Here is a 27,907-nt window from a genome sequence, read left to right as displayed (position 1 = left end):
TTAAGTTTCACAGTGGGCGCTCATCAAAACCATCTGCCCAAGGAGAGAGAGAGAGAGAGAGAGAGAGAGAGAGAGAGAGAGAGAGAGAGAGAGAAGGATGCAGGGAAAAGAAAGGGAGGGAGGGAGGTAAGGACAGAGAGAAGGAAAAGTGAGAAATGGAAGAGAAAAAAAGTAGGGCGGGAGGTTGCCTCCTAGATCAGACGCTGGTTGTACTAATCTGTTCAATTAGCACCATTACAATCCTTCTAGGACCCTGATTATTATTACTGTAATGGTCACTGGGGTTGGAGTTCCAGAAGAAGGCAACTGCAACTATAGAGCACAAAGAACAAGAACACTTTCAAGTGGAATTATATTGCCTGTTACTGGGATTACACACAAACATATGCCATATCATGCCAATACAGAAATGCCAATTCCATTTTAGCTTGCCTATAGATTTAACAATGCTGATGGGGCCCATCTGTCTGTAAAGTATGATGAAGAGAGAACCGATCTCTCCTCTCTCTACCCTGTCAGTCCCTGGGGAGGTTTTTTCCCCTCACCTGTAACAGCAGGCTACCTGTTGTGAATAATGAATGACGCCAGCTCAGGTCTCCCTCCCTGCACAGGGGGTTAGGACAGGACAGGACAGGACAGGACAGGACAGGACAGGACAGGACAGGAGTGGAGAGGAGGAGGATTTTAAAATGGAAGTCCAGCAGGATATGAAGAACAGAGGGAGACTAGACCAGTGGTTTTCAAAATGCAGGCCGTCTCCAAATTTCAATAAAATCTTAATTCTAAGATTGTTGTGCCCTTATTTTGGGAAAGTAATTATTGTTAAAATGTGTCAATACCTTTTTCAAAAATGCGTTTTTCTTTTCTTCACATAAGGGTGCAATATTTGGTGGTCCTTAGCATGGAAACATAAGGGAACCCCTGGCCTGGACTAGACTAGTCTACTCCAGGCCAGGGGTTCCCTTACGTTTGGGCTTCAACAAAGTAGTCTAGTCACTAGACTACTTTGTTGAAGCCATTAATTTGATTCTTTCAAAATTACTCTTGTACTCTATTTTGACAGTTCTGTGGAAGGGAGGAGAGATCGGGACGCACTGACTCTTCACGGCAACAACAAATCACTCTTGTTTGGCTTAATGTGAACTTCAACTTAGGATCAATGTTGAGATGACCTCTAGATGAAGAAACACTCGCATTGTGTACGCGCACACACACATTTGTGTACAAACGTGTACATTTGCACACACACACACACACACACACACACACACACACACACACACTTGTGTACAAACGTGTACATTTGCACACACACACACACACACACACACACACACACACACACACACACACACACACACACACACACACACACACACACACACACACACACACACACACACACACACACACACACACACACACACACACACACACACACACACACACACACACACACACACACACACACTTTGTGTAGTAAATTCTGGGGAGGAAGGAAGCGTGCATTCACACACTGCCCAGTTTGAATAACTATGAATATTTCATCTGCAACCAAATCCACTGTTTAGATTAAGATAGAGAAAATGAATGGACTCTCAGCCCCCCACCAACCCACCCACCACTGCTCGCCTCCACACACCCAGATCAAATAGTGGGCAGTCATTTATAGCACCTCTCCGACTGTGGAGACTGTTGAAAGAGAGACGGTGGGGGGGGGGGGGGGGGGGGGGGGTCAGTCCACAGCTGTGAGAGTAATTATGTGTTCTGAAATGTCATCACTTTTAGATGAATAATGAATTGATGTCTGAGACAGACTAGCAATGAGTCCTGCACATGGAATCAAAACAGAATTATAGGAAGGTAGTCATACAGTAGTGTCCGTGTGTGTGTCTCTGTGTGTCTGTCTCTGTGCGTCTGTCTCTGTGTGTCTCTGTGTGTCTGTGTGTGTGTGTGTAACAGACCTCCTGTATGGTTCTGGAGCCAGGAAAGTTGAGGCTGTATTCTCTCTGGGCCTCACGATGGCTGATCACCAGCAGGAAGTTCTGGTTTAGAGACTCTTGAAGACCACTAGAAGGAGAGGAATAGATACGATTAAAAAAGGGAAGGTTGCACAGCAAAGGAACGAGGGAGAAGACGGGGACAGGGTCAAATAAAGAAGTGATGTGAAACAAAAGGAGGGAAAAAGGAAAACAAAAAACACAAACATGTTCACCAACAGCTTTAGAGTTAAGTGTGAAGCAAGTTCAGACAAGTCAGTCAGCGAAGTCCTGCTGAGTGAGAGTGAGGTGGCTGACTGCTGTGGTTCCTCTGGGGGCTAGCGGGCCACTCCACCGGCTGTGCCCTGACAAGCCTGCGCACTAGAGCCCCGCCCAGCAAAGTGGGCCACCACAGCTTTGGCACAGTAACAGCATGGGAGTCTAATGCAGGTCTAACTGCAAATATACCTGGCAATTGTGAGGTGCATAATGTTGATGAAGACAACCTGGCTCTTAACTCAACCAAGCCAAAATACCAACATCACCTTTTTATGGTGAAAACTGGCAATACCCAACAACAAAACAAACCAAACCGAGGCAAAACTGTTCCCATTCATGGCACCAATCAGCAACCTTGTGAGCCAAAGCAGGACTGCCCACTGTATATTGACAGATCAGTACTCGACAGCATCATGGTGGATGGACTTGGACGTCATGCATTATAAACTCAGATCTGAGTTGCTGGGCTGGTAACTTAATTTGCTCCGTAGAGTGGCGATGGAGCGGATGCAAACAACACAAACAGTCACTGTGTGCTTCACAGAGTGAGTGTGTGTGTGTGTGTGTGTGTGTGTGTGTGTGTGTGTGTGTGTGTGTGTGTGTGTGTGTGTGTGTGTGAGAGAGAGAGAGAGAGAGAGAGAGAGAGTAGGTGGGGGCTAAGAATCAACTTTTGGAAGCTTCATTTACAATAAGCTGTGAGGTTAAGTAGCGTTTTGAGCAAACGCTGGGTCTGTGTGGCTGAATATCAATGGGGGGCTTAAAGGCCGAGGCGGGCACTTAATCAGGGCTCAGAACCCAAGGAGAGGAGGAAGAGGAGGAAGAGGGAGAGAGGGACAGGGGAATTAATATGTAGCGCACACATTAATTATGCAATCACCGCCTTAATCTGCACAGATCTGGACGAGCTTATGTTAACAGAAGCTCAAATTTACTGTAATGACAGCATATTTACATTGACTAAAACTACGAAATCAATATGTAAATGTAATGTTTGTTGTAGCTAACCAGGGAAGATTGGAAATGTGTGGAGTGGAAGGATGGATGCATATGTAATAGGACTGAGCAGAAGGGAGAAGAGAGAGAGTGTTTTGTGAGAGGGTGTGTGATTGTGTGACTGTGTGCCTGTGAGAGAGAGAGAGGCAGAGGGGGAGAGAGAGATAGAGAGAAAGAGTCAGAGAGAGAGAAAAGAAAGAGCGAGCAGAGGGGACTCATAAATAAGGATCTAGCTAATATCGTCATGATTTGTTTGGACACAGTCCCGTGCTGCTGGCTGGCGACTAGACTCCTAAACAGCGAGGGAAGAGAGGGTAAACTCAGTAGAAGTGTTACTCTGTCCTTGCGAGCAAAGAGCTGAGAAAGCCTTGCATCAAATCTGACATTTATAACAGCCAAGCCATTTAAGGTTCTGTGCAGGATTGTCCCTTTTAACACTGGGTAACAGAAATGTGTCTTTTCGCACATCTCTCACGAACCCACCCATAAAACGTCTAGGACAGTCAAGCAGTACATTTCTGTCAGACTTCAGGGTCACCTGCACTGCTGAATCCCTAGAACAGTTTGGTTATTTTTGTCGATGGTGTCACCCATTTCATACATCATCCCTCTGGGGATGGCACCGGCTGCTACCCAGCCAACCTGCTTTTATACATATTCAATACTTAGTTACAAATGTATAAATTAAATGAACAGTCAGGATTTGACTGAGTGTAAAAATGTTTTTGTATATTTTCAGTTTCATTAACACTCAGTGTTTTACAGTGAAGTTAGGAGACATCTTAATGTTTCTGAGTGCCAATCAAACTTAGAAGAGGTCACACAGTTCATACAGAAACCAGGGTATTAAATCCACCTGTTATTGGGATATGCCTCATGTGTGTCCCACCACAAGTTTTATTTTTATTTTTTAAACCCATCTTCTTATAGCAGTAGGTTGGGGGGTTGAGGGGTGGATGTCTGCCATTGTTTGCTCCTGCCGTCACAGAACGCTCTTTTCCCCACTACACACAGGGACATCTGGGCCGCCCTTCAACCTCTCTGGGGGTACTTGACACGGCATAAGGGTGCTGGGAGGAAAATGTCACTTAACTTTATGGACAGAGAAAATAGAGCGTTTTGCAGGGGAGAAGAGCAAGCTAAACAGATTGGTTTCATTCTGAGGTAAGCCCGCTGCCGCCACTGTGGGTCCCCATGGCACAGAGCAGACTCTAGACCTTATTAAACCAGCATTGCCAGATACACCCACACTCTCTCATAGCCACAGACCAACACACGCACTTCACCAACACCCATTAGACAAATTGACAGACAGACAGACAGACAGACAGACAGACAGACAGACAGACAGACAGACAGACAGACAGACAGACGTACCGGTATGCTGGGGCACACACGCCCACATGAAAGCTAACCATAAGAGAACATGCTGACTGACTACTGTGCTGGTTCAAGGCTCAAGCAGGAAGGAGGTCTCATAAAACAGACATGCACGCATCAACATCCTCTTACCTCCTCCACATTTTGCATCCGCAACAAAGCAGGCGAATGCGAAAGCGTTCAGGTTCTGCTCTATTCGGTTCTGCCATCTTGTCCCCAGGCTTATCAGCATGCTAACACTAAGATACTTTCCATCAGTACTGCGTTAGCCTGCGAGCCAGCCAGCTAACTCCCTTAAGCATCTGTATCTCTGCAATAGGATAGCTGATACACTGGGAGGACTGGGGGGGGCAGGAAGCCATGGAAACAAACACCCAATGCCTAATATGAATCATTTTTGCAATTTCAAATTTAGAGTTCAAATTAAAATAACCTTTCAAAGAACAAACATGCTTCCCGAGAGCCGGCACGGAGAACAAACGGGGCAGGGGGGGGAAAGGCAACACCATTAAAATATTCATCAGGCCTTTATCATTTATGCACGAGATTAGCTCCTTCTCGACACCCTCTTGTATTCACAGGCAGTCAGTTAACACGGCCAAAGAGAAAACCTTAATTTATGCCCGATTTATACTTAGATGCGCGTCAGTGTCGCACACCAAAAATAGTCAATGTACTATCCCGCAGAATACCCATTTTCTGCGCACGGCACACTACGTTACCATGTAAAAAACATTACAATGACCAATAATACCGTACATGTTGTGGTAGTGGTAGACATTCTGAATATTTTGAGAAGTTCATCTTCAGAAATGTGTTTTATCTTGGATCCATAATTAACTACTCTCAGACCTTTTACCATGTCTCAGCAATGTACTATGTATTCCAATGCATGGATCATCATGCCCCTATTACAAATCCGGAGTGTGAGTAACTGTTGAATGGAATATCTGGTTGTACTCTGCAGTATTTCTCTCTCCAGCTCTCTGGCATACTCAAAATGCAGAGTGGCTGCGACGGTGCATCATTTAAAAAAAAAAAAAGTTTCTCTTTTTTCTCTCTGGCCAAAATGAGTTTTGAGCTACATCGTTAATAATAAATATGAATGAATAAGACAGACATAAATTTGAACCCTTTTCTCACAAATATTATACAATCTGACAGCTCTGACTATAAGTATGCGTTTTACAACTCAATACATTTAAGAAGTTAGACCAGCTCTAAAGAAAATTGCATATCTCATCTCATTCGATTTTGAACAACCCAAAAATAATCAAATGCGAATTGTTAAGTAAAAGCAATGGATCAGAGGTTGTGTACACATGGACCATTCACTAAACTTTATACAACACATTTGTGCTGTATGTGTGCGCGCGGTCTCACACACACACACACACACACACAATGACTAGGGTTTATTTTTACTGCAGGGCTAACAGCTTGTCTCGTCTCACTACAGGGGGGCACGCCTTCCCTGCACCATGATCTGTCACCTAGACTTTCCCAGAAGCTAACGTGACAACAGGGTCACTGTGAGCTCGCACACACACACACACACACACACACACACACACACACACACACACACACACACACACACACACACACACACACACACACACACACACATACACCCCATGGCTCAACTGCCATCCACCAAAATAGTTGACACAGAATAATGAGCTTCTGACACCCAAAATGATATCAATGACACATGGAGACATGAAAACGGTGCTGCTAAAAAGACCCAGCAGTGAGTGAGGGAAGTGAGAAGAGGAGGGAAGAGAGAGAGACAACTCCCGAGAGATGGGCCAACCACTGCCATCATGGTTTCGCTACCTTTTAGGGCCAGGCCAACTAGCAAGGCAACGATGCATACTGCCAAAGGACTGTTGTACCAGTCATTCCCATGATGTGAAATTGTAAATGCTTTCATTAAGGGAATTGCTTTAGGACAAGAGCCACATTTCTTCACTCCTCCATAGATTGTCTGCATGCTATTTATCATGAATTGCTTTTGTGTTAAAGAGTTCTCACACATTTTTACCAATGAATTTTGAAAACATTTCTGCATTTTACAGAAAGCGACCTCGTCCAAGAGGGCGAGGTCGTGTGCTCGCATCCGCCTGGGTGACAGCAGACTGCTGGGCGAGCGCTGGCGCTTTGGAATGGGGGGTCAGATCAACATATCCGCCTGCGTGACAGCAGACTGATAGGTGAGCGCTGGCGCTTTGGCATGGGGGGTCAGATCAACATATGGAATGAATTCTGTACTGGCCATATATTGAGCGTGTCTTCAGTGTACAGGGTTTGATGAGGTCAGATCAATTATGGAATGTCAGAACAGGTCAGCTCCATATATGGAGAGCTAAGGGTGGCAGCGGGGCAGTGTACAGGGTTTGATGAGGGCCCAGGTAGGGCCAGGCCTTAAAAGGACCACTTCACCACTGTTCAACCTATATATATATATATATATATATCCTCACTAATAATTATTTTCTACTCTGTCTGTATCTCATAGGAGGGCTGTGGGCAGTTCAGAAAACGTCTACCAGTGACATCATCAAAAGGAATATAAGCTAATAGAAACTGCAGGCTTTCTAGTCCTGAAAAGTTGCAATGCGAAAATGGAAGCCATCGTTCTCACGATAATGAAAATCTAAACAACTTGTTTAAAAAAAAATCACACCCGTGTGAACTGAGTGGTGTAAGGTATTATATAGCCTGTCTGACGTAATGAAATCATGTCTGACGTAATGAAATCACACCCGGGTGAACAGGGTGAACATAGCAACCATGCTCATTTTTTCTGCACAAACAAAGACAGTTGTAGGACGTAATGAAATCACACCCGGGTGAACAGGGTGAACATAGCAACCATGCTCATTTTTTCTGCACAACAAAGCCAGTTGTAGGAGTGGTTTACACCACTCAAAAAAAATCTGCCTAATGATGATGTCACTGGAAGACGGTTTCTAAACTGCCCACAGACCTCCTATGAGACACAGAATTAGAAATAAAATCTTGCCATTTTATCATGATTATTAGTGAGGACCTATGAAGATAGGTTGAAAAGTTGTCCTTTAATTTTCTGGCCTGTTGAGAACTCTAGTTTTCGCCGGCTGCCGGGCGCGGCTGCACTAATAACTTTGGGGCAGGCCCGTCTAGAGTATAAATGTACAGGTATCAGTCAAAAGGGAGACATCGAAGAGGAAGGATGGATGGGGAACGATCAACATATGGATTGTCAGAACAGGTCAGCTCCATATATGGAGATCTAAGGGTTGAGGTTTGAGGTCAGATGTAGAGTTGCTGGCCAATATTGATGACATCAGGGATCTCCATATATGGGCTTAATTGCGAGCGCAGGTCGCATTTACTATGAAATTGTGCGTTTCCCGTCAGTGTGTTGTTTGGTTGGTTGGTCACCCCAGGACACCAAATTGTGAGCGGACACTTCGTGCAAGGTTCAGTTGGGCAAGTCATAGTCATTCACGGAGAAACAGCAACAACATGGAGCAGTGGACAGATGATATTCACGGAGAGACAACAACAACACAACCTGGCCAGCATGGAAAACACACGGTCAGTGGGCAAAGATAAAGTGTGTATGTGTCTCACTCGGATCGCACTGTGACACAGACGCACGGCGTTAGACCCGAGACCCGCCAGTTCTAGTAAAATGGTGGTCTACTGCAGTGCGGTTGTCCTCCAATTAAAGTAAATTTGGCATTTGCTGTCTTACAGTAAACAGGTGCCCAGTGTGAAGCTAGGATTTCCTAAGTTATTAGTGCTGATCTTAAGCGGACACTAACAAAGGAACGATCATACATTCAACTGCCACCTGTGATTGGATTACCAATTTATCTGCGTATTGAATAGTCTGACATTTCAGAAGGAAGGGTTGCTAATACCACCACGCATTCACTGGGATGAGCAGAGTGACCTCTGGATGGAGAAGACCGGCTTAATGGAGCTTTCTCGCCAAGTCTCCATTGTCAGTGACAGTGGGTACCGTCACTAATGTGACGGATCCGAACATATTGGAAAATGGAAACGAAATTAAATGTTTCACACACGCATACATACATAAGCACAAGGACTGAAAAACACATGCAATCCCTGAATACGGAGAAGTAATATAACCCCCAGTGACCAACAATATCAGGCTGAAAGATACAAACAAGGCAAAGAAAATTATTATTTACATAAGACTGGGAGTTTGCAGCCGGAGCCTTTCCTTTCAAAATGTCACAGTAAATGCATGTGCACCAGAGGGTCAAATAGCTCTAATATTCCAATGAAATTGGCATTTGTTATGCAGCATTTATAGCATCAACTGACTGGGTTCTGGAGGGATTGTCTAATAAATGGACACAGGGCGCCACCTGGTGTGCACTACAAGTGGTGCCAGGACTGTACCGCTGATGTGTGAGCTTGCATTCATAATCGTTTATGGAAATGTAACATGAAAGAGTGACAGAGAGAAGAGAGCACGTTGGGTGGGTCAGATACCTGTTTTGGCTGGTGCTGGCAGTAGGGGCGATGTCTGGGGTCAGAACATACAAGCTGTTGTTCTTGGGCAGGTGTAAACTTCTCAGCGCCGTCTGATGACACAGAGAAGCAAAACATAAGAAATGTAAAAATTGTATACAATATTTTGTTCTATAGCTGGAACATTTGAGACAATGATTTATTAATCATAATGTAAGCATAGTTTCTTAAAGTATGAGTCGAGACATACAGTAGCAGGGTTTTTTTGTGGTGGATTGACAACTGGCAGTGTAAAATGTGCCAACAATTTCATGACATTTGAACTCATTTCACTAACTCAAAATGGGTGAATCTCTTTCTGCTGCATTTCTGTCTCTGTTCAGCCCAGCACCGTACATAGTTTTTGTTACCTTGTAGGTGGTTGTACTGTTAAGTAAGTTGAAAGAGAACTATAAAAACGACATGTATGTGTATTGTGATACTGCTTGAAATAATAGTGATAGATTTTTTCCATATCGCCCACCCCTACTTGAGTATTTGTATTTTGGGACATTGCAAATTTATACCGTGGGCATCGATCTGTCAGATGCACGTGCACACGCCTTTTCTTTTCAGGTGGCGGTGACGCCGGTGATCCATATTAGATCTATTGATTGGCTTACAATTTGTTGCTGCTGCCGAGTACAGTAAATTTGCAGATGTTTTTAATTAATAGTTGCATCGCAAACTCTTAAATCAAGTATACAGTAAGTATAAGATTAAGTATTAAGTATAAGATATAACAGCTGTTAATCGTGCACTCTCTCAATAAATCATATTCACACGGCTTTTTGCATTGAAAAATCAGGGTGGCAACTTGACACCCTGCTTTCAATTAACACAGCCGTGTGAATATGGTCTATTGAGGTGAACATATCCATGCTGGACTGTAGAGAACGCCTCTGTGAGGAAGTAGCCAATAGAGTGGAAGCTATCCGTCCCGCTATGGGACAGGAGCTTGGCAGTAGCCAATAATTCGAGTACAAGCTGCTATCCCTCCTGCTTCTGTGACAGCATACACACAGTGCCGTACAGAGGGATAGAGGGCAGGGCAAGAGAAAGCAAGTGGTTAAGAGATAAAACGCAGTGAATGTAATGTTGTGTACTTTAGAGGGACACATCATACCCATGTACTTTGATACACTGTACTTTACTTGAGTATAGGGGTTGGCGATATCTTGATAAATATCGCCGAGACAATACCATGTCCCCACGATATGCTGTATCAGAGATATCGTACATATCGTGATACAGTGAATGCAGTCTATGATTTGCTGCTATCCCTCCTGCTTCTGTGACAGCATACACACAGTGCCGTACAGAGGGATAGAGGGGAGGGCAAGAGAAAGCAAGTGGTTAAGAGATAAAACGCAGTGAATGTAATGTTGAGTACTTTAGAGGGACACATCATACCCATGTACTTTCATGTGAACATGTACACAAAATGCATACATGTTGGCAGGTTTGCAAAGAGTCTAAATTGTGGAAGTTAATACAATTAATCTAGGGACTAATTATTCTACAAGACATATATACAATTATTGTATAAATATATATACACTCACACTGTCAGACACATCTCCGGACTTCCATCCCTTAAGTTGCATTTTGGACGGTGGAACACCCAGCTCTGTCTGAAGGATTACTTTGATTTCTCCTGGGAGACAAATCAGGGAGAATGCATAATGACAAATTAGAAAGTACTTTCAGTTTATGATTCTAAAACAACAAACGACACATGACAATACTGTTGCTGCCAAGAACGAAAAAGGGAATCATGCATAGAGTAATGCTATTAACACCCATAAACGGAGGTCTCGGTCCCATCAAATAGCTACGCTCAGCGCCCAGGACGGAGATCAAAAGACGGAACATAAATCATTTCATAACCGAGCGCACCGTTCCACAGGCTGGGAGCGCCTGTTGGGCAACATTCAATGTCATTTCCGGTTGGGAAAGTGGTCCCCCTCCATTTTAGTGGATGAGATCGAAAATCTTAAAATGTGAATAACTCTTGATCTAAATCAATGCTTCCAATTCTAACCAAAGATTATGTTTTTGACGGCCCATCATGGTCCCGTCGCTTGTCTCGGGGGTGTTTTGGCTACATCTAGCTACTTCTAGCTACTTCCAAGATGGCGCCGTGCCACCTTGAAATAGGCCCTGAAGCTGCAAATGTTCATAATTTTTCCTGTAAATATTTGGTGAATACAGCACTTTTTGGTTGGCCTTTTTTCTCCCGACTCCGTGTTAATTTCCAGCTGCTTATTGAGCCAGCCTTTACAATTGGTAAAAATAAATACGTTTTTGTACCCATTGTGGTGTGCGGGTTCTACCCTTTCTAAACTGAAGCTTCTTTAGCCCAGTAGTATGATTGACATACAGACATTTTTCTCTTTGGTATGACCCGGCCGGGGATAAAACCCCGACCTCCCAGTCTCAGGGCGGACACTCCAAGCACAAGCCACTGAGCTGGTTAATAATAATAAACGATATATAGCAACAACTATAGTGACACAGAGGTGTTCCCAGCTTGAAAGGTATAACAGCGTATAGGTGTAAGAGGTCTAAATGGGTTAAATAACTTGAGACTTTTCAATTCTAAACAGCATTTTTTCCACCAATGCACACAACACAAATACACACACTTCTCCATGAGATGTCACTGTGCACCATTTCTTTCCTTGAGCCTGTTGCCATTTGTGTGTGCCGTTCTCCTCACCGACTGTGCTGCCCTCCTCCAACACAACCTCTATGGAGCGCTGTCGATACTCCACCCTGAAGTTGAGCATCCGGGGCTGTCGCTCCACAATGTGTCGTGAGGAGGGGACGATGGGGCAGAATGCTGAGGTCGATGAGGAGGACGGTGGTGAAGATGATGAAGATGAAGAGGAAGGGGGCGGAGGAGCTGCACCTCCTGCTGCTGCCTCTGCTGCCTCTGCTGCTGGTGCTGCTGGTGCTGCTTCTGATTGGCCATGGGGTCCGAACAGATTGGCCTGGCTTGCTTCACCGGAGAAGTTACTGTAGGGAGAGGTACAAATGCAGTGAAGGTTCATTCAGTGAGCACTCAATGTCTTGCTGCTGTCAACCATACAAATGTTTCAGGGAAAATGGTGTACAGGTTAAACAAATCAGACAAAAAAAAAGCCTAATTCAGACCAAAGCCTCATTTGCAGGAAATGGTGCCAAACATCAAAATCTTAAATAACACTAGCGGGAATAAGAAAGAAATGATCATTCAACTAAGACCAGAGACCTGAACAATCAAACATCATGTTTACCTATATGTAGGTATTCAAATGGAAAGCTTTGATTATACTTTCGTATAAAGTGTGTCTGACAGTTAGAAGAGAGGATATGTATCCGTTGGGGAAATAAGCGTAGCCGTTGAAGATGCCTGCTGCTATACAGACAAACAAACAAACGGTTTGAAGCAAGCGGCTACAGTCTCCAACCTGGGTACTAATGACCAAGATCTAGACGTCTAGGCCATTTGCTGCAATGCAGAAAAACATACTAGTCTTCTTCCCACAGAGATTGACAGAAAACGTTTTCCTTTACACTTTTACTCAATCCGTTCTTTATTTTGTCGGTCATGCTTTAGTCTTTGTGTTTTTCTCTCAGTCTTCGCTCCATGCCTGGGGCATGATCTCCTCCTCCCACTTTCCCACGTGGCAGTAAATTATGTCTTTTCTCTCTCCTAAACCTGAACAAAGCCTGTACTTTATTTCTTGAAAGGTTAAAAGTATCCATCTCACTCGGAGAGGAGAGGGCTTAAAAAAAAAGGGAAAAAAGGGGGTACTGTATTTAATTTCCCACTGCACATAATAAATGCAACATTTTCAAGACCTCTTGAGAGCCACACAGCCTCTTGAAAGTAGAAACTGTGTTTGTTAACTCAGAATATAACAATTGTATAAACTTTAAATACTATATGAGCATTCACCAGTGACTATGAACAGTGACACCAACTTCAATGTCAGATTTTTAAAGGTTCCCTCTCATGACAAAAAATATAGGATTCACATTAGTGATTAAGTATTTAAGTATTTAATGCAAGTGATCGAGGAAGACGCAGAGAACAGTAGCAGATGGAAACAGATGATCTACTTTGGTGACCTTGATGGGAATTAGCCAATAGAAGAACTAGTTCCCCTTCAAAAATGCCACCAACATAGACTGGCAAAGTGTTGAGTCATATAAAATTTACTGACTAAACTTCAATCAGAAATAATCAACTCCACAGCCAGGTCTGCTGCGAATTACAGCTGGATAAAATATTGACTTCTCCAATAAGATGCATGTTGTTGCATTGTGTTGTGTCACCGTCAACACTGGGAAACAGTCAGAGTAGTGCACAATCGATTAAGGAAATTGGAGGATATCATCTGAACAGAATGTTTTCCCAGGCTGGAAACATATGGTATAGAACAGCTTGGTCAATTATTATGTCTGGTCTCACATGAAGCAAGAAATCCTGATTGCACTGCACTGTCACCAAAACTTGGCATCACAACTCTGAAGGCCGTTATGCTGGCCAAGTGGCCGTTGTGGTTTGGCCCTAGTTCCACTGCCCTACATCTTCAGAGTACTATTTGCTGTGTAATCCAACATGAGTTCAAAAGCATACACATATTCCCCGGTAACACTGTCACTTTAGAAGAGCAACAGATAGAAATCATCATTAGGTTTTAGAGGTGCCAGCATGCTGAAACTATTTTGGATGGCATGAGGAGTCTTTGGTTGGCGAATAAGACAAGCTTCTTAAAATACCAAACCTGTGAGTTGACAAGGACACAAGGGAGGAGGAATGGCAATTTGGAATGGAACATAGCAGTAGTAACCAACTGGCTCCATTTCAGGTCACGTCACCAGAGGCAGTTTATTGGGCAATGCCAGCCCTCCTGCACCATGTGCCAGAGACTAAGTGAATGTGTGGTCACACTGCCAACGAACCCTCATTCATAATGATGTGTGCTGCTCATTAGAAATACAAACCATCTTCTCAATGCCCAAAGGCCTGAAACATGTATCTGCATGCATTGCATACATACATATGCTCAGATTCAGAATAGTGTGCACAACCAAGCAGCACGAAAAATAACTGATCTGCTCAGTACATTTCTGACTGTTAACTGACCATTGAAAGAAAGTGCAAAACACAATAACAGAAGGGTTTCCTTGCAGTTGCAATGTCTGTTTATTTTTCCTTACAATTCATCATTTAATGCACTCCATTTCTTCTCTAGCATGTTTCACCATGTTGGTTTCATTTAGGTTCTCATATCCAGTTCACTTTGCATCTGGTCTTCATTTTGTTTCTATGCTCGTTTTAAGACCCTCTTTTGTTTTGAGATTAGAATGCTTTCATAAGCCCTTCTTTCAGTGATTTTATGCAATTTTATCATCATTTTGAATGCAAAGACTAAACTTGTGTAATTTAGATAACATTGTATGTCGACATAGCACTCTACAATTTATAATCATAGCTTCACTGTTGACTGTACAGATAATGTACTGTTAGGCAGATATTAGGTAACCTAATATCTGGTTCTTATAATTCTTGATGACTATTTCTATGAATTTGATGTATTACCTTGTGTTCTTGCTTACTGTATGTCGTTCTGGATTAAGAGTATGTTATGTGTTAAATGCCTAAATTGTAATCCGTTGGGAACACATGACCGACCAATACCCGTTATACCCAGTCAGAGTACCCATTGTACCCTGTCAGAGTACTTGAAGCAGTCAGTACTAGCCTCGGTCCCAGGCTTACTTTTCTGAGAAAAGAAGAGCCTGGTCACAACGTAAGGCAAAGAAGCTATCGGCGGACGTATCCTCCGGAACATCCATCAGATGTATTTCCCCCGGATACGATATTTTCCCGACCAATCACAACACTTGTTTCATTCGCGGAGAATGTAAACTGATTTGTAAAGCATCAACGTCATTTCCTTAGGAGATACTTCCGCTAAAATCCCGCAACTTCCGATGATAGCCTTTTCAGCGTAGGTCTTGCCCAGGGTGAGTCAGTACCCAATATCAATATTTGGAGACCAGCCTATGACGTCAGTACTTTGTCTTCATATTGGTGACATCAGGGATATCCCCTTTATGCCCATACATGGGCATTCTATTATTTGAGAAAATCTACAGTATAGTGCTAAGCCTCAAACAACAGTGTTTCAGAATGTTCATAATAAGGCTTCTTATAACTATTGTAACAGCACCATGAGCACAATAACTCTGCCGCAAGCATTGATAACTAGAAAAAGTGCCCCTCGGGGCACAGGTCTCCACCAGGCCAGGTCAGGTTGTGGCCTCCTGGTGGCGCTATAATAGGCCAATGTAAAAAAGGTGCCATTTCTTCTTACGCCTATGATGACAATTGGATGAATTGAGGCAATTTTGTTCCAAAAATCGACCTGTTGGTGGTGCTATAACAGGCCAATGTGAAAAGGGTGGGATATATTCCACAGCCTATTAGATAAGTGCGTGAAAGATTTCACGTAAATTGCACACTGCGTTCATGATTTGGGGCTTTTTGTTCAAAACGGGCCAATCCTGCAAACATTGAAAGAATATGAAATATCGGACAGATTCGTCTTGAGCACGAGAGATACGGTGTAACGATTTGCGGGATTTTGGGACATCCAGGGAGTGTGTGTGCAAAATTTGGCATCGACCGGGTTAACGGCGCCGGAGATTAGCTGGTAACAGACGGACGGACTCACACACACACACGGACAAGAGTGCAAAACATACTCTCTCCCCATGACTTCAGCCTGGTGGAGACAATAAAAGCTTGGGTACCACATAGCATATAGGGACCCACATTGCTGTTCCTTGGAACAAAAACTGTAATCAGTACACTCGTACTGGACTGCACTCATACTGGACTGCACTGCACTGCACTTGCACTGTACTCATACTATACTGCACGGGTACTGTACTAGTCGTACTGTACTACACCTATTGTACTGTACTTCTCATACGAAGGGAGCGCTTGTATTTCTCCCCAACTATCATGGGTAGTTAGAGGATTGCAGACTACTCAATCTACTGTCCTTAGCTAAGAGAACTAAAATTAACGACTCCAGAGTTCCCAAAAGATACATTTCAAGTATACAATGTGTAAACACTGTCAGAGGTGTCATTTCCGAAATAAGGAGATAGGTAAACAATGCTTATCCTCCACTACACCCTGTTCAGCCATTGTCTGGTGCCGTCAACACTGTATCCACTGACTGTATCCATGAGTGACACTTGACATTATTAAATCAAGTGTACCCAATTATTTACAATGATTTCTTTGGGGACAAATGCAGAAACTAAATCACACGGAAGAGAATATGAGGCGATAACAATTTTCTAATAAAACTATCTATTGTAAATGGTCACTATCATATTATCTTTCTTTTTGGAAAGCAAACCACTTGAGACCAATGAAATGTTAGGCCTGTTGTGTGCGTCAGATGTCCAGGTGGCGTAGCATAAAGGTTTCTGCCCACCATCGCAGAGCCTAGATATAGGCATTAGGCATCAGTCATGGCCGGACACGCCAACGAACACTGCCCGATGCCCGTGTTTGAGGGTGGGAAGCCAAGCGGGGAGGGTCATCTCTGTGGTATCCGGAGAACTCGCCAGTTTACCAACTCGCCGCGATTTAGTGCATTTTAGTTTTACTTCACCTTAATTTAAATTGCATTGAATTGAGAGAGAGAAGTGTGGTTGCCGCAATCGCTTATATAGGCCCCTCCCACTAATTGTGCTAGCCAATTAGAATGTCACGTCACCCCTGTGATCATGTGTAAGTAATTTGGAGGGGATTTATCCCCCCAAAAAACATTCTGCAACAAACGGTTACACTTTTTCCATTTGCGGTGCCCCCTATGGATGAAAATGGAATTGCTTTTAGCTCTTGGTTGATTAAACCATCCGCGACATCCGATTCAAATTTGGGGTGGATTGGATGTTTGGTTCATGATTTATGGCATTTTTCTGTAAAATTGGCCCCTCCCACTAACTTCGGAAGCCGATGTACGGCCGAACGATACGCACTATCAAAATTCTGCCTGTGATGTTATAATCGGATAGGTCCAGAGATCATCTGTACCAATTTTTGAGAGATTTGGACAAAATCTGTAGGAGGAGCAAAAAGTGTGTTTTGAAGAAAATTCAAATTTGGTGGATTCTTTTTCATGGCATAAATGGGCGTGGCCTCTATGGGTTCAAGAGTTATAGGGAAACACGTTAAGTGGGCTGTTATAGCGCCACCATGAGGCCGACTGATGTCATTCCTTTTCAATTAATTTTCATAATTATTATGAACCTCCCCCCAAATCTTGTAAATATGGCGCTTACGGTCTCCAAGGGAAAGAATACTTAAATTGGAGCCTTAATTAGTCTTCGATCTTCCCATTATAAGTCTATGGAGAACTAATTAATTAATAATTAAACTATACAACGGATCTCTTAGAAAAATACAAGCACGTGATTCCCGATGAAGCCGGTCGATTTGACATTTGACACACTAATTAGTAAACAATTCCTGAAATGGTAGGCCTACTTATCATTGGTATTCACATACTCACCTTTTTATCATCATCTAGCTGACCATTTAACTGCACAAAATAATTTGATCACTTTGGAAATGAACTATAACATCTGTGAGTTTGACATACTACACTGATGAATACAGCATGTTAGCATTGATGAAGATTTTTTGACGTGGCGACTTGGTAAACTGCCGAGTTCTCCGGTATCCATCTCTGTTGCCACACTAGTAAGTAAGTAGTAACCCCTAGTACAGGTTGGTCAGAGTGCCTTTCAGTAACTCAGCTCCGCAAGAGTTACGCCTTCCTCACTGCTAGATGAAAAGCAGCAGCTGCCGACTTCATGTGCATCGGAAGAAGACGTGCTCGTCTATACGCTCCCACATACCAGTGACATGGACGAGTAAACTCGGAGCTAGGACTCAAGTTCAAATCCGATGCTTGTCATGTCTTGCATGTCTCCCTTCTCTCTGACCTCGATTTCATGTCATTCTACTCTACTGTATTATAAACCAAAACATATCTTTAAAAGTGTGCATTGTCTGAAGGTCTATGTTACCAGCTCAGATATGGCTGTGGGGTGGAATGTGATTGGCAGTGACTTTCTGAGTCAAGATGAATTTAAAGACAAATATTATGGAATATCTGGACGCTGGCCGGGCATACATCTTGCATCTAAATGGATTAATGACAGTATATATAAATAACGTGTACAAAAACATATTCAAGTCTAAAATCTGAAATCAAAACAAAAGCACCTAGCCAGAGCTGTCACTAAAAATGCTGTGCCTTTCAACTGAACATGTAGAGGTGGTGTGTTACCTTTGCAAGATCCCATTCTCCTGTGGTATCACACCGTTGATGGCTGCCTGCAATCAGAAATTAGAATACATATCCAAGTTAAGTATTTTATTGATTTACCTTTTGATGGCAGTACTGAACACAGCATATTTATACAATGCTCATATTGTGAGTACATTATGGCATTGTAACAAGGCAAACACACAATTGTAATTGAGAACAATACAGAAGAGGCTAGAATAAAGAAACTCATGGTCAATAATTCTATGAAGGGCAGGGAAGCCTCACTGTGTAACTTTTTTAATGAATAAAGATTGTATGGTAGAGTATGTTAATACAATATAACTTTTGGGGAGGTCAGACACAAGGTGACAAGATTATTATTGGCAAGATTAAGATCAAGGTTTATCCCCTGAGCAAGAGAAATTAGCTCAATATGAATCTGCATTTATGCATGAAACCGTGTTCGAATTTGGGAGGAAAGTTACCTAGTGCAGCTTTAAGTCATGTTGCAACTTGCAATGTTTATACCACTAATGCTGGACTTCGGATCATTTTAGGTACATATTATTTAATACAGAGGAACAATGATTGAAAAATGTCATTATGAGAACTGTCAGAAATATTTTTTCAAACACTATACAAGGAAAGCAGTGGTTTACCATGGGAATTTGCAGCATTATCATTTTCACATAATCTTTAAAACAGCACAAGTAATGGTGTGGAATTGACTGATCAAGGAAGCATGCTGTTTTTCTTTTGAGTGTAGCTATTCTGGAGAAAGTATGTCTGAGATAAAGAAATAATTCAGAGGACTAATGATAATACCAAATGGGGGCTATTTGAAACTTAGCGGGCTGAACAAACAGTAGCACAACAGTTAATAGGTAACAACAGTACCTGCTGTGAGTTTGTTTCAAGCTTTTGTTAGAAAAGCTGATTCAACTGAATACTACTAGAACATACTGCACACCTTAGGCCAACTGAACTGAATTGTTCTGTGCCAAACTAACCATTGGTTGTGTTATATAACAGAAAACTGGATGGATGTACTGTATATTGACAACATAATCACTGTATCGTAGCTATGAGAAGAACTGTATAGGCATTGTTGCACTTTTGAGCATATCATTTACAGGGTTCCTACATATTTTTAATTTTAAAATGCTATACATTTCCAGACTCAGATTTCCTGAATTCTGTAAATGTTTCAGACCATATTTGACGAGAGTACAAATAGCTAGATGTTTATTATGTAAATAAATGCATTTAAGCAACTGTTAACATACGTTACACTCTGACTGACTATATGCTATGTACCGTATGTTGCCAATAATTGCAAAAAGATTGTAGCTACGCACTGTAGCCCATACAAATCTATTAACCACTAAAGCCTGATTCATACTTTGTCGTGTGATGATATCAAGTAGTGAAAATAGCCGATCTCCAAGCTCACAATGTACCGCGATGTGCTGTAGATCGGCTATTTAAAAATTATGTTTTTTCAGTGGCCGATGCCAGTATTTACGAAATGCTGCCTGCTCCAGGACACCATGAAAAACCCTTGATCACCATATGATCTTTTTTTTATTCTTAATTTTATATTTTAGAAGACAAAATAGGGACAATAGTCTGGGTACAATTATGTATCTATACTCTTTTTTCCATACTTATCCAGATCTGAAAATTACTCAAATCAAATATATATATATATGTTTTACACATTGCACAACCTGACCGCCCTGACACTAAGACTTGCACAATATAAGCCACACACTTCCTTTGTCAAGACCACCAGCTACTGAACTGCAAGTCATCAGATTTAAAGGTGCAATGAGCCCTGGTCTGAGTGTCTGTCCAGGTGCTTTTTGGGCTAGGGCTTCTGCTGCTGCTGCATGCTTTGTACACCTGTCAGCCCAATGCAAAGCAGCACTAATCTAAATATAGTCATCATACCTTCTAACACACAATTAACAGTAAAGGCCTACTTCTTCTTCAGAATGATAATCTGTTTGCCAGACAATGGACCCTTCACTAAACCCCACCCCAAAAGTGATTGTCCAATGCCAATCAAAATAGTTTAGCAACCGATGCTAAGTCTGTCAGGCTTCCATCATCTCATAGCTGTCAATGTTATTTTGTATGGCTGTGTTGTTGAACACATACATACACAGCATAACGTCAGGAATGTTACATGACTCACCCACCCAGGTGATGGCAATAATACTAATCATCGTAGTCATGCACGTCATTACTCCTGTCAGACGTTAAAGTTGATTGAGTTGGATACAGTTTCTCCCTCTTTTTTTGTCATCAAAGTTTATTGATTTTTCAATAACAAAATCCACATGACTTACATAAAAAGACAAGAAAAACTGTATCTCCCTCTTAACATTTCCTCATATTTCTAGTTTATTGAAATAATGTCATGCACATTTTCCAGTGCATAGCCTACTGCAAACCTTTTTGACTAGAGTAGCTCTTGCTACTGAAATGATCGATTCTTTATACGGAGAAATCCAGTAATTTAAAGGGCCACTTCACCCCTTTTGTAACCAGATAATTTGAATGATGCTTGGGAGACAAGAAACACTTTCCTGGGGGGTTTTTATGTGTGTAATACGTGTTTTTAGATATTGTAGTATTTCAAAGTGGCAGTGATGTCAGACAGACACTGGTCTCACTTCCTTCCTGGACTCATTCAAGGTTAATTAAATAAGGTTAGGAAGCGAAGACCGTACGGTGGACTCCATGTTGCTCCCTGGAAGGAAAGAAACATGCGCAATTGAGACCAAGGAAGCTGAACGCGGAAGTTTTGGCTGCATATACATTGACACGAAGGTAGACAGGAACGCCCACAAACATCACCTCCGGAAAAATCCATCAGAAGGACATCTGGAATGCAATCGTTCAGTCGCCCTCGGAAAGTTGACTTATTAAGTATACGAGACGATTTAGCCACATGGCGCTGGTCTGTCATGACCAGAACTTCAACCTGTTTCACACACTTTTCCCATAACGTCTACATACATTTCAAATATAAAGTGCTCTCCCCAGAGCCACGGATGTTACAATCCTCCTCGGGTGGGTAGAAGTACACGTATCTTCCGCATTGTTCAATAAAAAGCGTTTTAATCCGATCGGTGGCAATTTTATAAGAGTTATAATGTACCAACCGATAGGGGCGCATAGTTGAAAGCGCATGGTCAAAAACTGATTAAACATTGCTTTTTTTGAACAATACGGAAGATACCGGTACTTATTCCCGCCCGAGCAGAATTGTAACATCCATGGCCCTGGGGTGAGCGCTTTATATTTGTAATCTGAACATTTGGGTAGGCGTAAACCGCCTTAAGGACTGTAAATGGAGAATGTGCGTAAAACACTACAGTCCAGGGCTACCATGAGCTCACAGCACGCGGCGACGCGTTGTGAGGTTGTAGATTTTTGGTTTATGCTAGGGACCTGGGGTTCAAGTGGTTTATACTATAGTCGGAATATCCTTATCTCTTTATACTTTATTGCATGCGTCAAGTTGCACAAGCATAAGCACCACCAAAATCGGACATATGCCTCTCCATCTCCCTCTCCCTCCATGTTACAAAACATCGTGTTACCGCGGCGCAGTGTTTAATCGCCTGGTAGATACACTCTATAGATATGATCCATTAAACTTAACGTAATATCAAAAACCAACAGCCATTAAGTCATCAATAATGTTTATAGAACACATTGTAGTGAATTCTAAGTAGTTTAGAGACAGTTAGAACTTGGCAAAGTGCGGTCGAAACGAATGGTGTCGGTAGCCTACTTGGAATTCACTAAAACGTGTTCTATAAACATCATTGATGAATTAATGGCTTTTTAAAATGTATATTATGATAGGTTTCAGTGATCATATCTATAGAAAAGTGTCTCTTACCATGCGAATATATCAGGCCAATGTGTTGGATCATGTCCAGCAGTCAAGGAAAACATTCCTCTCTAGACTCTAGCTTGTTTCATTTTCTAAAGTAGCGTTCCTTGTTGAGTGACACATTAGTAGTATTTAAAGCATCTGTGTTTGAAAACTCAACACGCCACTGTTAATTCCAGTTGGGAGAACTCTGAACTTTACCCCGGCTCCACCCCCCAGCTATATTGACGCCCCCGATGACACAAGTCTGTGTGAATGTATAGCCCATTGCGCATGTTTCTTTCCTTCCAGGGAGCAACATGGAGTCCACCGTACGGTCTTCGCTTCCTGTCCTCCTTTAATAGTCCTTGGACTCATGGAAGCTTAGAGAAGGAAAGGAAATGGTCCACTTTCATGGGAGACAAAAATCGCACCGGAAGTTCAATGAATCAGTGAATGGAGCCGGCTGGCCCAGCTCATAACAAACATTATTTCTGAACAATTGAGACCTTTGTCAAATAATCGGTTCAGGAATATAAAAGAAGACATATCACAGGTTGTTTTCTAATCACTTGCTTTTCGTTTTCGATGTGCACAGAATATAATTTTATTGAGGATCTAAACAGCAGCAGGTATCGTTTCTGGCTCGGAGGTATCGCGTGAATTGGCTGCCAGACAGGAAACTGTGGGAAATCTCGCGATACTTGGTACGTTCAGAAAGGTACTTTGCGTTCTTTACCATACCTCTATAAAATTACACAGTGTACATCAAAAAGCAACACAGCAGACAATTATGTGTTTTCTGTTATTTTCCGGAAGCGATTACTTTACAAAAGGTCTCAGTCATTCAGAAATAGTGTTCATGAGCTGGTCACTGAGCTCTCATTGACAACATTCGGCCGAACTTCCAGGTGTAGTTTGGCTCCCATGAAAGCATCCATGAAAGTGTCATGGCGCAGCCCAGTCACGTGACCATGTCCTTTCCTTCTCTAAGCTTCCTTGCCTGGACTACATGTTGTCTCAGTAAGGGTATGAGTACACCTAGGATTCCATGCGCGGCCAAAAGCCGCTGTCTGCCGGCGTCTCTTCTGGGTTTTTTTAGACAGCTGGTGGATGGAAATTAAGCTCCACCCATGCGGCAGATTGCCGCGTCGACCAGATTCCCGGAAAAGCTTGCCCCAGCGGCATTCTGCCGTGTGGGTGGAGCTTAATTTCCTTCCACCAGCTAAAAACCATGAAGAGACGCCGGCAGACAGCGGCTTTAGGCCACACATGGAATCCTACAGTAGGTGTGCTTGCGGTGATAGACAGCCCTGTCCCTCTCCACAAGGTTGGGTGAGTGCAGCAAAGCATTATGGTCATTGTAGTAATACAGCAGTGAGACCAGTGTCCATGACATCACAGACACTTTGAAATACTAAAATATCAAAAAACACAAATTACCCACATAAAAACCCCAGGAAAGTGTGTCTTGTCTCCCAAATCATTAAAATAAGATCTGGTTGCAAAAGGGGTGAAGTGGCCCTTTAACATGCATTTCAATGGGTGAGAAGCACAACTTGCCAGACCTTGTTCTGGCAGAGTGGAGTGGGTGGGGCTTAGCAAAGGGTCCATTACTCAAACTTGGCAGAGCATATTCTATTTCCCAATTCACAGTTAAGTTAATGTTACTTTCCCCCACACTTCTCATGACATTCTCTTGCCTAGTATGAATCTTCTCAGTGCACTTTCCAACATCCAAACAAGCAAAAGTGTCACCCATGATGACGTCTCACTAACAACTACTGGAGACAGTATGACTATAAAAATAATAATGTGAGTATTGCATAACAGGACAGGAGAACTGAATATAACTTGACTATGAAAGCTTCACATGTAATGATTCAACAGTTTCCCAATGGCTACCCCCGAGGATGTGTGAACTTACCACTAGATCCCAGTTATTGAGTTCTAGCAAAGTGATTGCCTCTGCAATGTTGTCAATTCCAGTGCAAGCCTGTGAAGTAGAAGTCAAGAAAGACAATTCAGAATGTGAAAATACTTTGCTGTGTGAGCAAAATGCAATGATTTGCTTTGGCTTCTGGCACAGGTCCAGACATAAAAAGTGTAACCCTTAGCACAAAACTACAAACATATGTGACTCTCATTAGCACAATATATACATTAATGCATGAGGCAGCAGGCTAAAAAGAAAATAGACAGCACTCACAAATCAATGTTTAGGTTGTGGCAGATGACATTAACACAATATGTGATGTCACAATGTGCAGGTGAAAGAGCAAGTATTGGTCCAGTCGGTGTATCTCAAGTGGTCTTGATGAATACAGTGGAAGTCAGTTTATGTTATGGTGTAGCTAGTAGTGCAACTTTATGCCTAGCCGGTGGCCAAGTAGAAATTACAATCAAAGCCAACCGTATAAGTACTTACTTTACTTAAAACAAGGAAGCGACTGTATAATCTAGTCTCTAACGTTACGGCATGAAGAGGGTGAATTGGGGCCACTTGCTGAAGCAGTGGAACACCTCAGGGAAAAGGATAGAAAGCCAAGTCAAATATCACCTTTTACATTAATAGAAAATTAACATAAATGTCTTCATTAACCCTCTGGCATTTTGTTACATTTTCCATCAGGGCTGATATGTTGGCTGACTCAAGTTATGTCTACACAAATACTTTGTGTCAATAAAAATATTTAAACTAAAATTTGCAGAGGCGTAGTACTGCTGCATAGTGCATACATACAGTTCAAAATTCTTCCCATTGGTCCCTCACTGTAAAGAAAGCATTGTAGCCTGACAGCGTGTGGCAGGTTCGAATCCCGACCACCTTTGCTTTTCAGTATTCCAAATTCAGTCTGTGACAGTTCATTTTACGTCTGTGAATTGATTTAATAAGAGCATGACACAAATGACTGGCCTATCTCAAAATCTATTCATCACTAAACCACTTAAACCTTTGAGTGGTTTAGTGGTTTAGTGATGAATCATGAATGCACAAGTCTCTGCTGACAGCTGCCTCCCCAGCCTGTAGGTGCTGTGACAAATATCACCCTCCCCGCCCAGCTTCCCTCGCCCTAACATAGATTTCGAACCCACAACGTCCATGGTGTTGGGCGAGTTTGGTGTATCTTTTGGTGTCTGTAGCTGAAACTCTTAACCAATTGAACCCTTGCATCCATATTTTGGGGGAAACATCCGGCTAAAATAGCAGATCTACAATTTAAATGCATCACGATGCGTTGTGAACTTGTAGATCGTCTATTTCTGGCAAAGATATAGATTAGAATATATATATATATTATATATAAACAGGAGGGGGGTCCTAGTATGAGGTCTATACTAGGCTGCTACTGCTAGTAGTAATTAAGTGATAACACATCGTAAAGATTGAAGATTCATTTATTAACTGTGTCTACTGTCTAAATTACCTGGGAAAAAGGTTTTGACTTGAGCTATTGCAGTTCAAATTACTACCTATGACAATGGTAAGAACAATAGGTTTTTAGCTAATACATTTTGATATTACATGGTCTAACTAAGGTTTCATAATCATCAAGGTTTATTATGCTTCGGCAACGGTTTGTCTTTTATCCAGAACTCTTCAGGAGGCTAAGCAGAGAAGAGGTCATCAACATCATCATATCATAAATTAATTCAGTCACTTTCAGTTTAACCTTAAATTATCTCTAAAGAGCTGGAATCTGGAATGTTGCAGAGTAACTCGGCATCCTGACGTCCTGCTAAACTCGGGCTAATGGCTGCCCCTGGTTTGCGACCTAAACAATAGCATAACAGCTAACGTTAGGTGGAGAATCAGTTAGCCAATGCTAGTCCAACATGTTAACCATAGATAACGCCGGGGACATTAGTTGCGTTTAAATGACATGGTGCAATGGCAACTAGACAACTTGTTGTCCTAACCAAGTTATACTTAATTTGCCATTATATGTTTAATACATGACTGATGACATCTCTCTGTGTTAACGTGTTGTCTTGTCACAAAGCAAACCTGCCACTACATCACTGGCTGGATAGGTTGAGACTAGTTATTTGGGCTTTACATTTATTACATTACTTCGTCGTATATTCAACTTAAACGTGTCGTGTTTGTTGAGATAAGGTCGCGCGAGTAATAATTAGCCTTTAACTAACGTGGACAAGTACCTCTCCGAGACGTCACCCGCCAACATCGGAATATGTGACACAATGAGCACAAACGTCAATCCACACCGTTTTGTTGGTTGTTGTGTTTATGTGGATAATAGGACGGCTAACGGCTAACTGCATTCTGTTTCAGTTAGCTGTCAGACGCTATAGCTAGCAGAGCTCAGCTCCAGTCCCACTGTGAGTCAGCTGTGTGTTATTGTTGTTGTTGTTGTTGCTCCTGCTGCTGCTGCTGCTGACACGTATGACAATCCTGCTGCAGCTGATAAGACTTACTGATCATATGCGTTTAGTGCCGAGTGAAACGTTTGATCCTGGGAGGGAAGAACCCACCTGAAAGTCAGCCAGAATCATCTCTCGGTCCATGTTGCTGGTGTCGCCGCTATCGGAGGCCATGGCAATGACTGGCTAAACGCTGTTCTTTCCCTGGTGCCTACACCGCTTGTCTCACAGACAGGAGGTGACTGAACAATGTTGACGATGAACTTAGGTCAGACGTGGCGATCCGTGGGGGCTTCGTAAAATGCAAATATTACACGCTGTACCGTCTAACTAGTTCCAGAAAAATCTCAGAATATGTAAACTCCAATGTTCCCTCTACAATGTTATTCTCTACTAGCCCATTCTTCTTTTCTTCTTCTTCTTCTGAGTTTCCGGCAGACTAGACGGTCGGAGGCGTATTGCTGCCTCCCACAGTTGGTCTTTGGTACTGCCCACTGTTTTTATATTATCTGACCTTACAGCACTGATGTTCTAGCCTGGTTAATAAACCAGACCGAATCAGCCGTTGGCAAAAAAAAGTTGCCTACCAGCGGATTTCGCGACAGTGTTGTGTGATATTAGTCTGGTTTATTAGCCAGGCTACTGATGTTCCACAGCCACAGGTCAGATTTCTAATAGAAATGCAGGATGCCCCAGTAGGCAGTAGCACATCAGGGAACGTCACATGGCAGCGGTGGCCGAACGGATAGCGGTGCGGTCTAGATACCGGAAGGTTCCCAGTTCGAACCAGCCGTCCGACACGTTAAAATTACCACCGCTGAAATGCCCTTGAACAAGGCATCAACCACTACGATGAAATGTGTTCTATGAGCAGGGCCTGGCTGGAAACAAGTTATTGAGCTTAGCCCAGATACCCTGGGTAAATATAGATTTCATTTCATTTCATTTCATTTCATCTCAAAAGTGTACCCAAAGCACGCCAATCATTGGTTGATTGATTGATTGATTGATTGATTGAAGCATTTATTAACAGATTGGAGAATTACAGTACATTTCAAGCACAACTCAATACAAAACTGTTAACTCTGGACGACACCATAAAGCAT

General features: G+C 42.5%; 1 protein-coding gene across 2 annotated transcripts in view; it reads right to left on the bottom strand.

The window, feature by feature from the left end:
* faf1 (Fas (TNFRSF6) associated factor 1) overlaps positions 1–27,280 on the bottom strand; it is a 94,195-nt gene extending 66,915 nt beyond the window's left edge. For both annotated transcript variants that reach the window (XM_079505296.1, XM_079505297.1), the window contains exons 1-7: positions 26,913–27,280; positions 24,343–24,411; positions 18,542–18,588; positions 11,887–12,185; positions 10,730–10,821; positions 9,147–9,238; positions 1,965–2,070 (exon numbers count right to left, since the gene is read on the bottom strand). In XM_079505296.1, the coding sequence (XP_079361422.1) occupies positions 1,965–2,070; positions 9,147–9,238; positions 10,730–10,821; positions 11,887–12,185; positions 18,542–18,588; positions 24,343–24,411; positions 26,913–26,975 (768 nt within the window). In that variant the 5' untranslated portion in view covers positions 26,976–27,280. The remainder of the gene's footprint in view (positions 1–1,964; positions 2,071–9,146; positions 9,239–10,729; positions 10,822–11,886; positions 12,186–18,541; positions 18,589–24,342; positions 24,412–26,912) is intronic.
* Positions 27,281–27,907: the final 627 nt, after the last annotated feature.

The sequence above is a fragment of the Electrona antarctica genome (assembly GCF_951216825.1).
Source record: "Electrona antarctica genome assembly, chromosome: 7".
Taxonomy (NCBI): domain Eukaryota; kingdom Metazoa; phylum Chordata; class Actinopteri; order Myctophiformes; family Myctophidae; genus Electrona; species Electrona antarctica.
This window is presented reverse-complemented; position numbering and strand designations above follow the sequence as displayed.